The 12994-nt window shown below is 35.5% G+C and overlaps 1 protein-coding gene across 1 annotated transcript in view; it reads left to right on the plus strand.

Moving 5' to 3' along the window:
- The window catches only part of tp53i11a (tumor protein p53 inducible protein 11a), a 37285-nt gene that overhangs the window by 12900 nt on the left and 11391 nt on the right, over positions 1-12994 (plus strand). The window contains exon 3 of the mRNA XM_051900894.1: positions 10299-10467. Within this exon, the coding sequence (XP_051756854.1) occupies positions 10342-10467 (126 nt within the window). The 5' untranslated portion in view covers positions 10299-10341. The remainder of the gene's footprint in view (positions 1-10298; positions 10468-12994) is intronic.

Genomic DNA, 12994 nt, shown 5'->3' on the forward strand with positions numbered 1-12994 from the left:
ACTTGCCTCATTGTAAGGAACCTTTTGCACTCCAAATTTGTGCTTGGGGTGAAATGTTTAATCTGTCAGATCCCAATTCATGTAATATGCATGACTATAAATCCCACCCAGATCTGCACTGACCTTTCTTTTCTGCTGAGTATGAGAGTGTGTTGTCATGGCGAAAGCTTGACTGATGTGTAGACATGAGATCAAGATGTTCATCTCTGCTGATTGGGCTCTGAAATGTCTGTGTCGTGAAGGGTCCTCCACATTCAAACCCTGCTATTTTCGCAAACCTCTTCATACTTCTCATGGATGCAATGTTTTCTTAAGCAGCAGGAAGCAGTTAATGACTAGATTACTGCCAAGCTGTTTGTTTAGGTTCAAGAGGGCTCTGTCACAAGAAGGTTACTGAGCAACAGGCCAAAAAGCTACATGTTTTGTCATTGCTGGGTAGTATGTACATGTAAAATGTATTTTAATGAAATTAGTTATTGTAGTCCATTTGAGGTTAATTACAGTAAAAAATGTACATTGTAACTAACTACACTTTAAACGAAACTCTCTAAATTTAAGATGAACCACTTCAAAAGTATAATGTTAAATTATGTAATTTTCCTGATTTTTGGTACTTTAAATACTTAATGCTATTGTGTCTATGAATGAACACATTTGTTTACTCTTCCTTTAAGTTTGATCATTTACTCTTCTTCATGATGTTTCAAATCCATAGGTCTCATGACCTAAAAAAAATTTAGTTTTAAATTTAATTTTATGTGTCACACAGAATAAAGTAAATGCTGGAATTTTTGCCCAGATTTTCCCCCAGTTTGCAGTCTGGAGGAGTCGACAATAGTCACCAAAAGTCAGACCAAGCCTGCAGATTTTGGGGAGTCGGAATTGACAGATTTCACAGAAATTGTGCAGTGTATGATGGGCGCAGATTCTTTTTTTAGCTTCAGACTATTAATCCGTCAAGTCTGAGGATATCAAACATGTTTGATATTTTGAGTCGATTTTAGGACACATATTGTTTTCAACAAATTATGTTTCTTCATGAGTTTGTTGTGTTCAGAACGACCTGAAAGTCTGGTAGCTTGTGATCCTCATTGGTGTAGTGTATGATTTATAGTTTTTCTCTGACCATTTACAAAGTCGACAAATGTATGATGCTTATTGTTTTCGTAAAATCTGTTCAGATTTTAAAAGTTACGTAATGTATTCTAGCCTTAAATCAGACATGTTTTGAACGACATAATTGTTTCAGTATGTGATGACAGAATTTGAATTATTTTGGCAAACAATTCCTTTAAAGGCACAGTAAGCTTCGCCACTTGAGGTCACTTATTCAAAACAATAACAAATGCGTCGCTTGATGGCACTGTAAATGAGCATGGAATCATGGGAGTTGTCTTCTTCACCTCCACAGCCGATGGAAAGCAATCCGACGGAACTCAAGGCAGAAATCATGTTCATGGATGAACTAATGTATTCAGGTTTTATTAACGTTATTGTGATATAAAGCAGGGAGTGGCCCAGAGAGGAACGAGGTCAGTGGAGTGAATGCTAATGGGGGACACCTGCGCGAAACACCAGCCTCATAGGGCTGAACCAGAATATTCGAATATTCGTTTGGTGGGTCGGTATTTGATTTTCAATTTTGGGATTCGAATTTCGTGTTTTTCTTTTCTTTTTCTTTTTTGTTGCACATCTGGCCTCCCCTCGCGAAACGTTTCTCATTCGCGTTTGAATGTTTACACTATAAAATCTGGCGAAATACAATACTCTTTTTTGTAATTATCTTATATAACCTAGCCGCTTTTAATATGATGGACAGCTTAAGGAACCCAACCTTGTTATACTTAAATATATTTCCTTCTTAGCCTACTAATGTGTTCCCTGCAACTGGAGTATTCTCTGTCTGAAGCGCACAACTGCATGAACTTGTATTTTGGGTTAAGCTGCGCTGCTTTGTCATAGAAACAAAATATATTAGCCTATTTACCCATTATTATCAGTCTAAATGAATCTACTGCGAAAAATAGGAGCTTGTTGAAACTCAAACGTGAGATTTTACTGGGACGGCGTGTTCTTTATTTATTACCGTTCGTTCATTTATTTTTCGTTCTTCTTTTATTTAAATTGCCTACCCTTTACTGTGTCAGTAATTTCTGATTTGGGAGTGATTTGTTTGTCAGAAAAATGTTAGGCTACTTTATTAAAAGTATTGCTCTTAACAGACCTGTGTTTCATATCACTAGTGCAGTGTCAGTTCTCTGAGCATATAAGCCCTGCCCGCGTGAGGCGCGCCGCTTCCGGCTCGCGCTCTTCTGTAGTTTATTAAAAGTTTATTTAATTCTGAACGTGTTCTCGACATAATCAAAAAGCAGACAGACACACAGAGATTCCTGCTGTAACGCATTGTCTACGGAGCAAATAGGGATAACGTTAGCTCACTTAGCTTGAGTTAATGTTACCAGACAGACTTAACAGAGGCGATTGACATTTCACAACTGGCGCTTTATTCCCCATGAAACTCGTGTAACTGTCCGACGCAATGCCGTCCACAGCGTTACTTAATTAAGAAAAAAACTTTAAATATCGACAGAAACAGAAATAAGCCGCATACGTGCGGTGCTCGAGTCGTTCGACACAGTTCAACCAGGAGCGCGCTGCTCTTAAAGGGGCCACACTATATTTCTACTCGTTACACATGCCTTTAATAGAGAGAAGAATATCTTCAGGCCCCTCCCGCCGAAGCTTCGAATATTCGGTGCTGATTACTACCGAGCTTTGAAGCTCAAAAAATGGTATTCGAACCAGCCCTAGAGTCCCATAAGAAGGAATGACGGTAGTGAAGGGCCAGAGAGGACCAGTCGGTGTTTTTATTATGCTTGTATGCCATAATTGGTTGCTGCCGCTCCTTTGGTTATGTTGTTTGCCTATTACAATTAAAGCTGCCTCCTTCCCTGAACTTGAACTTTGTTACAGTTATGTTTGATCACTTAAATATGACATTATTTTATCTCATTCTATTGAAATAGCCGCAATTGCTGAATTACTACTTATACAGGTTACTTTATTTGATGAAATAAAATTTTGGGGTAACACAGCGTTGTTTGACTTGGTCAAAACAATCATATTTAAAATACATTAGAGTGTGTTTAAAGTTATGTTATAACGTTACTCTGTACGTTCGTTTGGTGGCTGGTGTGAGACACTTGTTGCACACTGCAGTAAGCTAGATCGATATTAGAATATCATTAATAAAAGCTGAATGATTGTGTTGCTAAATTGTATGCAGTTGATTTTAAAATATATTGTATGGTGGAGAAAATTCTTTATTACTGTTACTACAAATAAAGCTATTTCTGATTATGCTATGTTAGCCACTTGACAAAATAGTGTTGTCTCTGAGGCATGATACAAATGTTACTCGTGGAAAATCAAGAAAACAAGAGATTCAAACAATAAGACTAACCGCGTTGAGCTATATAACAATTTTTAGTTTTCTGCCAATAAAGGTATCCAAACAGCTATTGATTCGCTATCCGGAACACGTTATCATGATTCACGTTGTCCGAAAACACCACGCCCCTTACCATTACAGGCAAACGTCACATGTGCTTCGGTCAAAGTCCAGTCTTTGCTTCGGTGGGAATGTAAATAATGGTGTCAATATTGCCGTATCAATTTGAGCCCGAATCAGACCCAGATACCAGTAATAATGAAGAGGGTCAAGCAATACCTCTGCAAGCACGGCTTTTAATGGACGTTTATGAATGTTAAGTATTTTCGTTTGTATTTGTGTCAAAGTGTTTAGATATGCTGTCACTTGTAAATGTTACTGCTGCCCCATAGTGTTCTGATTAAAGCTTTACTGTAGCTGAATACATGACTGAGTAGTAGCATTTTTGTAAAGGTATTGTTTAATTTATAGCATGAACGAGCATGTGGGTAAACACAACATAAAAGCCGTAATGAAACAATGCTGTACACTGATAACAGAAACGCCAACAGAAGTTCGCTGGTGTGATTACATAGAAGTTTGTTGGTGTTTGTAGGCATTTGTTGGAGAAGTATGAAATAGAATTTAGCTAACTGGCTAGTGAAGCCAAACCGCGTTGGTCTTTGTTTTACGTCCCAGAAACTATATAACTTTATAAAAAAATAAAACATACTTACAGGTTGGGGCCCATAAACAGCAGCTTCTGCTTTTAAAGTGGGAACTGCTCCATCTTTCAGTAATAGCCTTTGTGCAAATCCAGCATTGAACTCGTGTAGATTCTGGAAGCTGTCTTCCGTAAAATGTGCAGCACAGACAGCTAAAGTAGCATTATAATTGTCAGGAACAGAATTAAACATAAATTTTAAACATTGTTCCCGAAGTCCAGCGTCCCTAGTAAGAAGACTTGTATGCACGCAACATGGCCTCGCCCACTTTTTTGCGTGTTCCCGGGGGCAGTGTTTATGTTAATTGCAGGCTTTATTATGTCACCAACCCGGGAAGAAGCTCGTTGTAGTCCAAACCTGTCGTTTTTGTAGGCATTAAACTGACATAAATTTAAAAGACAATATCTCCGTTTGCATTGAACTTTCAGCGCTGTAACATTGCAGATACTGTTTATGCTCAAGCAGCAACATTACACACTAACTAAAGTTAAAAAAAGTTAAATTGCAATGAACCACCCCTTTAAATACTAAAAAATATATAGAATGGACATAAATTTATATTTGGTCTAGTAAAATGCCGTTGCTAAAGCAGCAATATAGAGAACAATGTTGCTGAGTTGTGCAGTAGCGACGTATGTGTAGGCAGGTTATAGAGCAGATGGGGTTTCAAGTATCCAGAGAGGATGGTAATGGAAGTGGGAGAAGGCTTCTTGATAATGGTAGTAAGTTAAGAAGCCACACATTTTATTGGTCATGGGGGGAAGTGGAGGATGAGGGCTGAGATGGATGAGATGGATGAGATGGAGAGTTATTCAGTCCTGCAGCATTTTGTCTGATAAATGTCCTGCAGTGTTTGCAAAGGCAAGTTCACACTGTTGCAACAAACACCTGCCAAACACAAAACTTCCAACTTGTTGGATCAATGCATTCATACGGGTTGCCATTTGTTCGTGTTTTGCACAAAATGTTCAGTTACAGATATGATTTTCCATATGACATCATCAGACTTAATCATGAACCATTGCTATAACAATGAGGTAAACGCCTCTGCCAGCTCTATAGAAATTAATGTGTGTGGATGTAACTTCCTTAGTGAAACCATAAAAAAGTGTATAGTATGTATGTTTAATTGATTAATTCATCTATTTTTAGAAGATTTCTGCTGCATCAAAGTATGCAAACAATTCAATGCACATATGTAATAATTCAGTAACTTTCACCACGCTTTATGGATTTATCTTACATAAGTTAATAAATTGTTATGCTGAGTGGGTTGGTTCAAAGCTTACATTTTTTTATTGAATATTTTTTATGTACGGTTTAAATGTTTGTGGTCAGTAAGATATTTTAAATGTTTTTGAAAGAAATCTCTTAGACACATCAATGCTGCATTTATTAATATTATTTTTCTAGAAAATACAGTAAAACAGTAATATTGTGAAATATTTTATATTTTATTTTATTTTTTACAATTTTATAATAACCTTTTATATTTTAATGTATTTTTTTTAAATGATGTGATGGCAAAGCTGAATTTTCAGCATCATTACTCCAGACTTTAGTATCACATGATCCTTTAGAAATCATTCTGATAGGCTGATTTGGTGCTCAAGAAACATTTCTGATTATTATCAATGCTGAAATCAGTAAAACTATTTTTTTTTAAATATATTTTTAGCATTTATAATAATTTATAAATTAAAATAGAAATCTTTTGTAACATTATAAATGTATTTCTGTCACTTTTTAGCAATTGCGTACTTGCTAAATATATACATTTTTTTCAAACAAAACAAATTCCAAATTTTTGAACAATAGTGCATGGTTTTATTCAAAATGTTTATTGAGAAAATGCATGGGAAATGTACTTCTGAAAAAGCAAGTGGTTGTGCTTGCTGTGGTTTTGCTTTGAGACTTTTGTTTTCAATGAATGTGAGAAATTTAAAGATGTTCACCCTCATTTTTAAGGAGAGGTTGTTTGTTGTTCTTGCACCAAATTATCAGGTCAGTGAGCTTCATCCTTCAGGCTGATTCATCATCATTTCTGTTATTCTGGTGCTGTCAGCAAAATAGATGATTAAATAGTTTGTTGTGGGTACATTTTAGTGTTTATTGCTCCCTCATTCAGATCTGTTATATACAATTATCTTACAAATCCATCTCCTTTCCCAAATGATTTGTGGGGCCATATTGTAAAAGTGAACAAGTCAAAATACCTATCATCTTTCAAACTAAATTGACAAATTCGCAGCCTGATTGAAGTAATATTGTAGTGCATTTTTTTCAGTTGTCAGTTTAAACAGTTTAAATGTGTTGGCAAATGTTTTGCCGTGATTAAGCAACACATTGTAAACGCACGGCTAATGAAGAATTAAAATGTTTGCCCTCAGAGCGCTTCATAAAACCCTCTTTGAACGTAAAGACAATAACATAGAGGAAATGAGATGCTCACCATTTGAATAGAGGGCACATCATTAATAACAGCCAACCTCAAATAGCTGATTAATGATTAGAGAGGCATGATCCTTGAATATATTTATGATCATATGAATGGCCCAAAGTTCGTACCATTTGTGTTACTAGGCAACTGAAGCAACTTAATGTTTGCTGTGAAGATAATGATATGAGATTGAAGAACAATTGGATGAGCTGTCATGGATGGCAGATTGCGAATAAAAACGGATGAAGCAGACAGTTTACGATCTACATTGATAATAGTGCTGTGTTGTGTAGCCTGGAGGGTTTTTGAGTTTCTCTGTTTAGGGTTCTCAGGCTGAAGGGTCCAAATATCAAAATAATAACTGCTGTGAAATAAGCAGGTGGTGAAATTTAGGTGTCATTTCTGGTTTTCTTGCGCAGCTGGGACTGAAATGTAGGCTATAATGATTCAGAAAAGCGTACTGATAGAAAGGATGAAAATATAAAATAAATATTTTTTTCTCATTCATTGTCACATCATTTTGTATGTAATGATGATGCATGATGACAGTTAGAGAAACAGATATTAATCTGCGTAGTGTCTAGCACAGTGTTCATTTGTGACAATATTTTGGTGGATTGATTTGATTCTGCATTGTAAAAAATATTTTTAAAAGAAAGATTTACATGATTATTGTTTTTGGGTTTACTATTACGATATAGGCCTATACTGAAAAATACTTGTGATTCAGTAACATCCGCATTCTTACTGAACATGATTTGATATTTCAGTGTGCTTGATGACTTTTTGTCACTATGTTCTATCGTTTAGTATTAGCATACTATCCTGGAACATTGCAGATTTGTAATTCTATGTAAAAGACTATTACAGACTTTTACTAGAGCCATTTAAAGGCACACTATGTCGTTTTCGCCTCTAGAGGTCGCTTATTCAAAACAAAGGCGTAGCTTGATGATGCCTTGATTTCGTGAAATCATGGGAGGTGTTGTCTTCACGTCTACAGCCGGTGGAAAAGAATCCGACGAGACTCGGGCAAAAATCATATTCATGGATGAGCTAATGTATTAAAGATTTATTAACATTACTGTAGTAAGAAGCAGGGTGTGGCTGAAAACTGTTGGAGTGGAACGAGGCCGCTGGAGCGATTGCTAGTGAGAGACAAGCGCGACACATGACACGGCTCGAGAGCAGTGGAGCTTTTATTATGCCGCAGACAAGCGCTTCTGCTTCTTCTGGTCATGTGTATGTGGGGTAACGCAGTGCTGTTTTGTCATATTAGATACATTTGAGTGTGTTGAAAGTTGTTATAATGCTACTCTGTGCATTTGTTCGGCAGCTACTATGAGACACTTGTTGCACACTGCAGTAAGCTAGATCTATATTAGCCATGGTAAAATATTGTACTCTCTGTAAATAAATAAAAAACGAGCAATAAGGCAAATAATTTGAGCAATAAGACTTGCTGTGTTGAGCTATATAACAATGATTAGTTTTCTGTTGATAAATGTATCTAAACAGTTGCTCACCTGTCTGATAAAACACATAATATATTAAAGCGCCCTTGTTGTTTCCATGGATTCTACAAAATAAAACCAGAAATCGAGGATAATGCGGACATGGTCCGTGTCCTGGTTAAAATTATTTCTCTGGATGTAAACATTCTTGGAAACATTTGGGATAATGTAAGTACACAAGACAACAAAATATATAACACTGTTCTAGTGGTTTTTGGATATGTTAATCCAAAAATCTTACATATTGTGCCTTTAATAAGTTTATAACAAAACATTAAAATTTGCCACCAAAAGCAGTATTTTTGTTTCATATGTAGTTAGAACCAATTATGTGAGTGAATGTATAAATGTTCTCATAGAGTTAAAGCCAAAAGCCTTTCATGATGTCAGTAGATTTTAAAGGTTTTATATCTTTTTAGAGACTTTGTTAATAGCGTTTACAAAAGCATTAATACACTGTTTAGATTTCAGCATTTATCTTTTTTATATTTAAAAAAAAAAGAAAAAAAAAAGCTATTTAGTACTGGCAGCTGTTGGTTAAATGCCTCAATAAAGTAAATTTGTGGTCTGTTTTGGCAAGTGCCTGCGGTTTTTCTCTCTCTTTTTTATTAGCTGCCTTAGTTAGTTGTCTAATGGGAATGAGTCGAGTAATGGAATAGAACATCAGTTCAAACCCTGCAGACTCTTTGGGGCTGCTCTCCTTCCGCAACATCAGTTAATCTTTTAGCAGTAAGCAGCGTCTAGTCTCACAATATGTTGAGCAGCATTAGTTTGTGCTTTTTGTCCTCATTAGATCGAGGACTGAAGACCTAGGATCAGCATGAGGTAGCTGCTGTCATGAATCAAGCTCTATTCATTAACACCAAGCTAATCAATTAGATTAGACAGGCTTTGGGTTGTTCAATAAGCAGTCTGCACAAGATATCAGAGAAACATGTCCTGTTCCCTTCTGTGCAAAAAAATTGCTGTCTTTGAACCTCTTTGAAAGGGTATTTCGTGCCCTGAGGCATGTCAGGTAATTTCAAGTCTAAATTATCCACACAGAAGGATAAAAACATATACAGTACATAATAACATTTCCTGTTACTGATGAGACATATTATGTGTTGTTTTTCCCACCTAAAAAAAATTGAATTCCTTAAAGCTGTTCAAAGCTCATTGACAGTAAACACTTATGCAGTCATGTCACAAGGTCATCGCTGCATCCTTTTGTGTTTGCTTCTAAAAATAACCCAATATTTATGCCATTGTTTGAATATTGAAATTTTTATGTGATTAAATTATGTGTTAAATGCAGTTGATTTATTCAGGAAACATTAAATTGACACATTAAAGACATTTTTTTCTATTTCAAATAAATGCTGTTCTTTTTAACTTTCTATTCATCGAAGAATGCCAAAAATGTATCACAGTTTTCACAAAAATATTAAGCAGCACAACTGTTTTCAACATTGATAATAATAATAAATGTTTCTTGAGCACCAAATCAGCATGATTTCTGAAGGATCATGTGACACTGAAGACTGGAGTAATTCAGATTTGCCATCACTTGAATAAATTATGTTTTTAAATATATTAAAACAGATAATAATTATAATATAATAATATTTCACAATGTTGCAGTTTTAGTGTATTTTTGATCAAATTAATTTAAGCTTGGTGAGCATATGAACAATATTTCAAAAACATTTTTAAAACAAAAACTCTTACCAATCCCAAACTTTTGAATGATAGTGTATAGAACAAAAATGAAAGAAACAGGGAATATGTGGAATTTTGTGAATGAAGGGCATTGGAAGGGAAATCTGTTGAGTTCTACACACATACATAAATTCATCAACCTTGATGTTGCTTTCTTTACAATCTTTAAAAATGTTTTAAGTATATCCCTATTCAGCTAACACAGTTTCCTCTGAATGTCTGTGTGTGCAGGTTTGTGGGAGTATGTAGACTCGTTTCAGTAGGTCACACACTGCAATGTTTATATTCCTACTGCTGTCTTGTTTTGTTTAGTCTCACTTGATAGCTTATAGTCACAGATGTGAAACAGAATGACATGCTGTTGTTAAATTTCACAAACCCTGCATATTACTGGTTGTGAATATTTTTTTTTTTCTGTCCATAACTGGAATGCTAGGCACAAACAGTTCTGACAAAGTGCTCCTGCTGATGTATTATCTCTTTTTCAGTCCCTCTTCCAGCTCATTCAAGTGCCTGCTTTCCTCTGCTGCCATGGCCTCCACACCGCCACCTCTTATGAAGAAGCACAGTCAGACTGATCTTGTGAGTCGCCTGAAGTCCCGCAAGGTTCTGGGTGTCGGCGGGGAGGATGATGACGGAGAGGTGCACAGGTCAAAGGTAACGTCCCACCTGCCTGCATTAGTCTTTTTCATAATTGACCTCAATACCGGCTATTCATGTAAAAAAGCTTCTTTTTTTTCTCCAGGCAGTGTTTCCCTGATTTTTTTTATTTTTTATTTTTTGTATGTTGTCTAAGTCGTATGCCTTTTAGGGGTTTTCAGATTATTAGTGCTACGTGAAGTGTGTGTGTGTATATATATATACAGTCAAACCAAAAATGTTTGATATTTTTGATATATTTTTACTAGTGGGTGCAGGACACTATAGTTCATTTATGTAAGTGAGGAACTAATAAACTGTGACATAATATACCCAAAAATTCTTCATACAGTGGACTACCAGTAAAATTTATAAACATTTGGAACCAAAAATTATTCAGACACTTTGACCTGACCATGTTTTGCTTAAGTGTTATCTTACATAATAGGCTGTTTGCAATCACGTGGTTCTGGTGACGCGCGAAATTCAGGTGGAGGGCAAGCAGTGAAAATTAGAATGGAAGAGATGGAGAAAAGTTAGTACTGTGCTGGTTTAGAAAGGTATAAACAGAAAATCACAACATATGTTGGACTTGATCCTTATGTTATGAAGAGGAGTGATTTTTCTACTGAATTGAAAGACTTGACTGCCATCGAGGCTGTAGATGTAGAGAATGTGAAGCTGCCATCACGCCGTGTTCAGGTCTAACGTTAGTCTGATTTGTTTATATTGTGCTGCTTTTCTGCTAGTGACGTTAAGGGCAGTATTTTGATTTTCTGTCGTGATTGTGAAAAATATCGCCATTGTAGGATATTTATGCTGAATTAAGAATTGCAACTGGAGCTCACATCATCGTTCAGGGAAAAAACTGGACGGTGTAATACAATTTTCGCCTTCTCTACGTGTAAAAACACATTAAAGGAAGCAGGTTGAGGAAGTGACGGGGAGACGCCATATATTAAATCTAATAATGTCACTGATTGAACCCACTCCCTATCACTCAATAAAATAATCACATAGCTGAGTGTTTTTGAAAGTTTTGTATTTTGTTTTGGTTTAATAATTAACATTACATCTGCGAGTATAACTCTCACCCAGCTTGTGAATGATTATAACTTGGACGCAGCCGCTTCAAAACTGTTCACAAGCTTCTGGTTTGATTTTGGTTGTCATTTGTTGAAATAAATACAAAAAAAATACAGTGTGTCGGTGTCTGTCTGCTGAATGTGACCCTCTGATTCTCCTCCGTGGCCGTATGGGAAAGTGAATATTTACAAAGACAACATTAAAACTACAGTTACATTTACACCCTTCCAACAAAGAAATGGATCGACTTCTGTCAGCTTGTTGAACACATTTTTTATTTGGACATTTTCTACCATATGATGGCTGAAGCAGTAGAGCGTGACACTGTTTTCACGGTAACCAGATCAACATTGTGAACGGAATTCCACAAAACTTAAGTGAAAACACCAAATGATCATGATAATATATATTTTCCCTGCAAATGATACCATGAAGAATGTGAATATTCAACCAAGTTACGTAAACGATAAAAGCTCCTTGTGGTTTCTCGGTTTGATAGATTTGAGCAACCATAAATGACGCAAAACACAGGAATTTTGAGTTTGTGATAGGATTCCTATATAGAAAAACCACTCCCTGCCCTCCAGCTGCATTTTGCGCTGCAGCAATTTCGTCATGTGCAAACAACCTATCAAGATTAATATTTTCTGACGCAGTTTAACTCTGAGATCTTGTCATATTTTACCATGTTTTAAACTATAGTGAATAAACTGTATTAATGAATAAAATGTTCAAGGTGTCTGAATAAATTTTGGTTTGACTGTATATATATCTCATTCATTTATTTCTTCATTCAGCAGCAACCACAATCAAAAGTATTTAATTTGATTGATTGATTTATTCATTTAGAAATAATAATAATAATAATAATAATATATTGTTATTAATAATAATATTAATAATTAATATCATATTCTATTAAGTAAAATTTTTTTTTATTATTACTTAAATAATATATAAATGAAATATTATAAAATTTTATTCTAGCTGACTGTATGTTTTTTTTCTGATCGAATAGAGAAGCTGCTGTTTATCATTTATATATTTCTGTTGAAAGGAATACATAAATAATAGAATATATTGCATACAGAGCTCTCTTGCTTTATGGGAGGTAGGAATACATCACACACAAACCACAAAATCATTGTGCATTAGGAACACACCTGCTATGGGAGAGGTGGCTGACTAGATGTGTTGTGGCACAGTGTGAAACGCCAGCTCAGCTCTAGGACACTAATTGGCCCCATACGCTCATCCTGAGTGTGCAGTCATGTTGCACCACTATGAATTCAAGATGTGCGCAACGACTAATTTCATTAACATTTAAACAGAAATATTTGCAACCGACTAGTCAACTTTAAATGTATTCTCTTCGTTAGTAAGTTGCAACTGTTCAAGTGTCAAGTAAGTTTCATTCGTAATGTTTCTCCTTTAATCCAATATAAAATTTAATTCTCTA

Source organism: Ctenopharyngodon idella, chromosome 7 (genome assembly GCF_019924925.1).
Source record: "Ctenopharyngodon idella isolate HZGC_01 chromosome 7, HZGC01, whole genome shotgun sequence".
Classification (NCBI taxonomy): domain Eukaryota; kingdom Metazoa; phylum Chordata; class Actinopteri; order Cypriniformes; family Xenocyprididae; genus Ctenopharyngodon; species Ctenopharyngodon idella.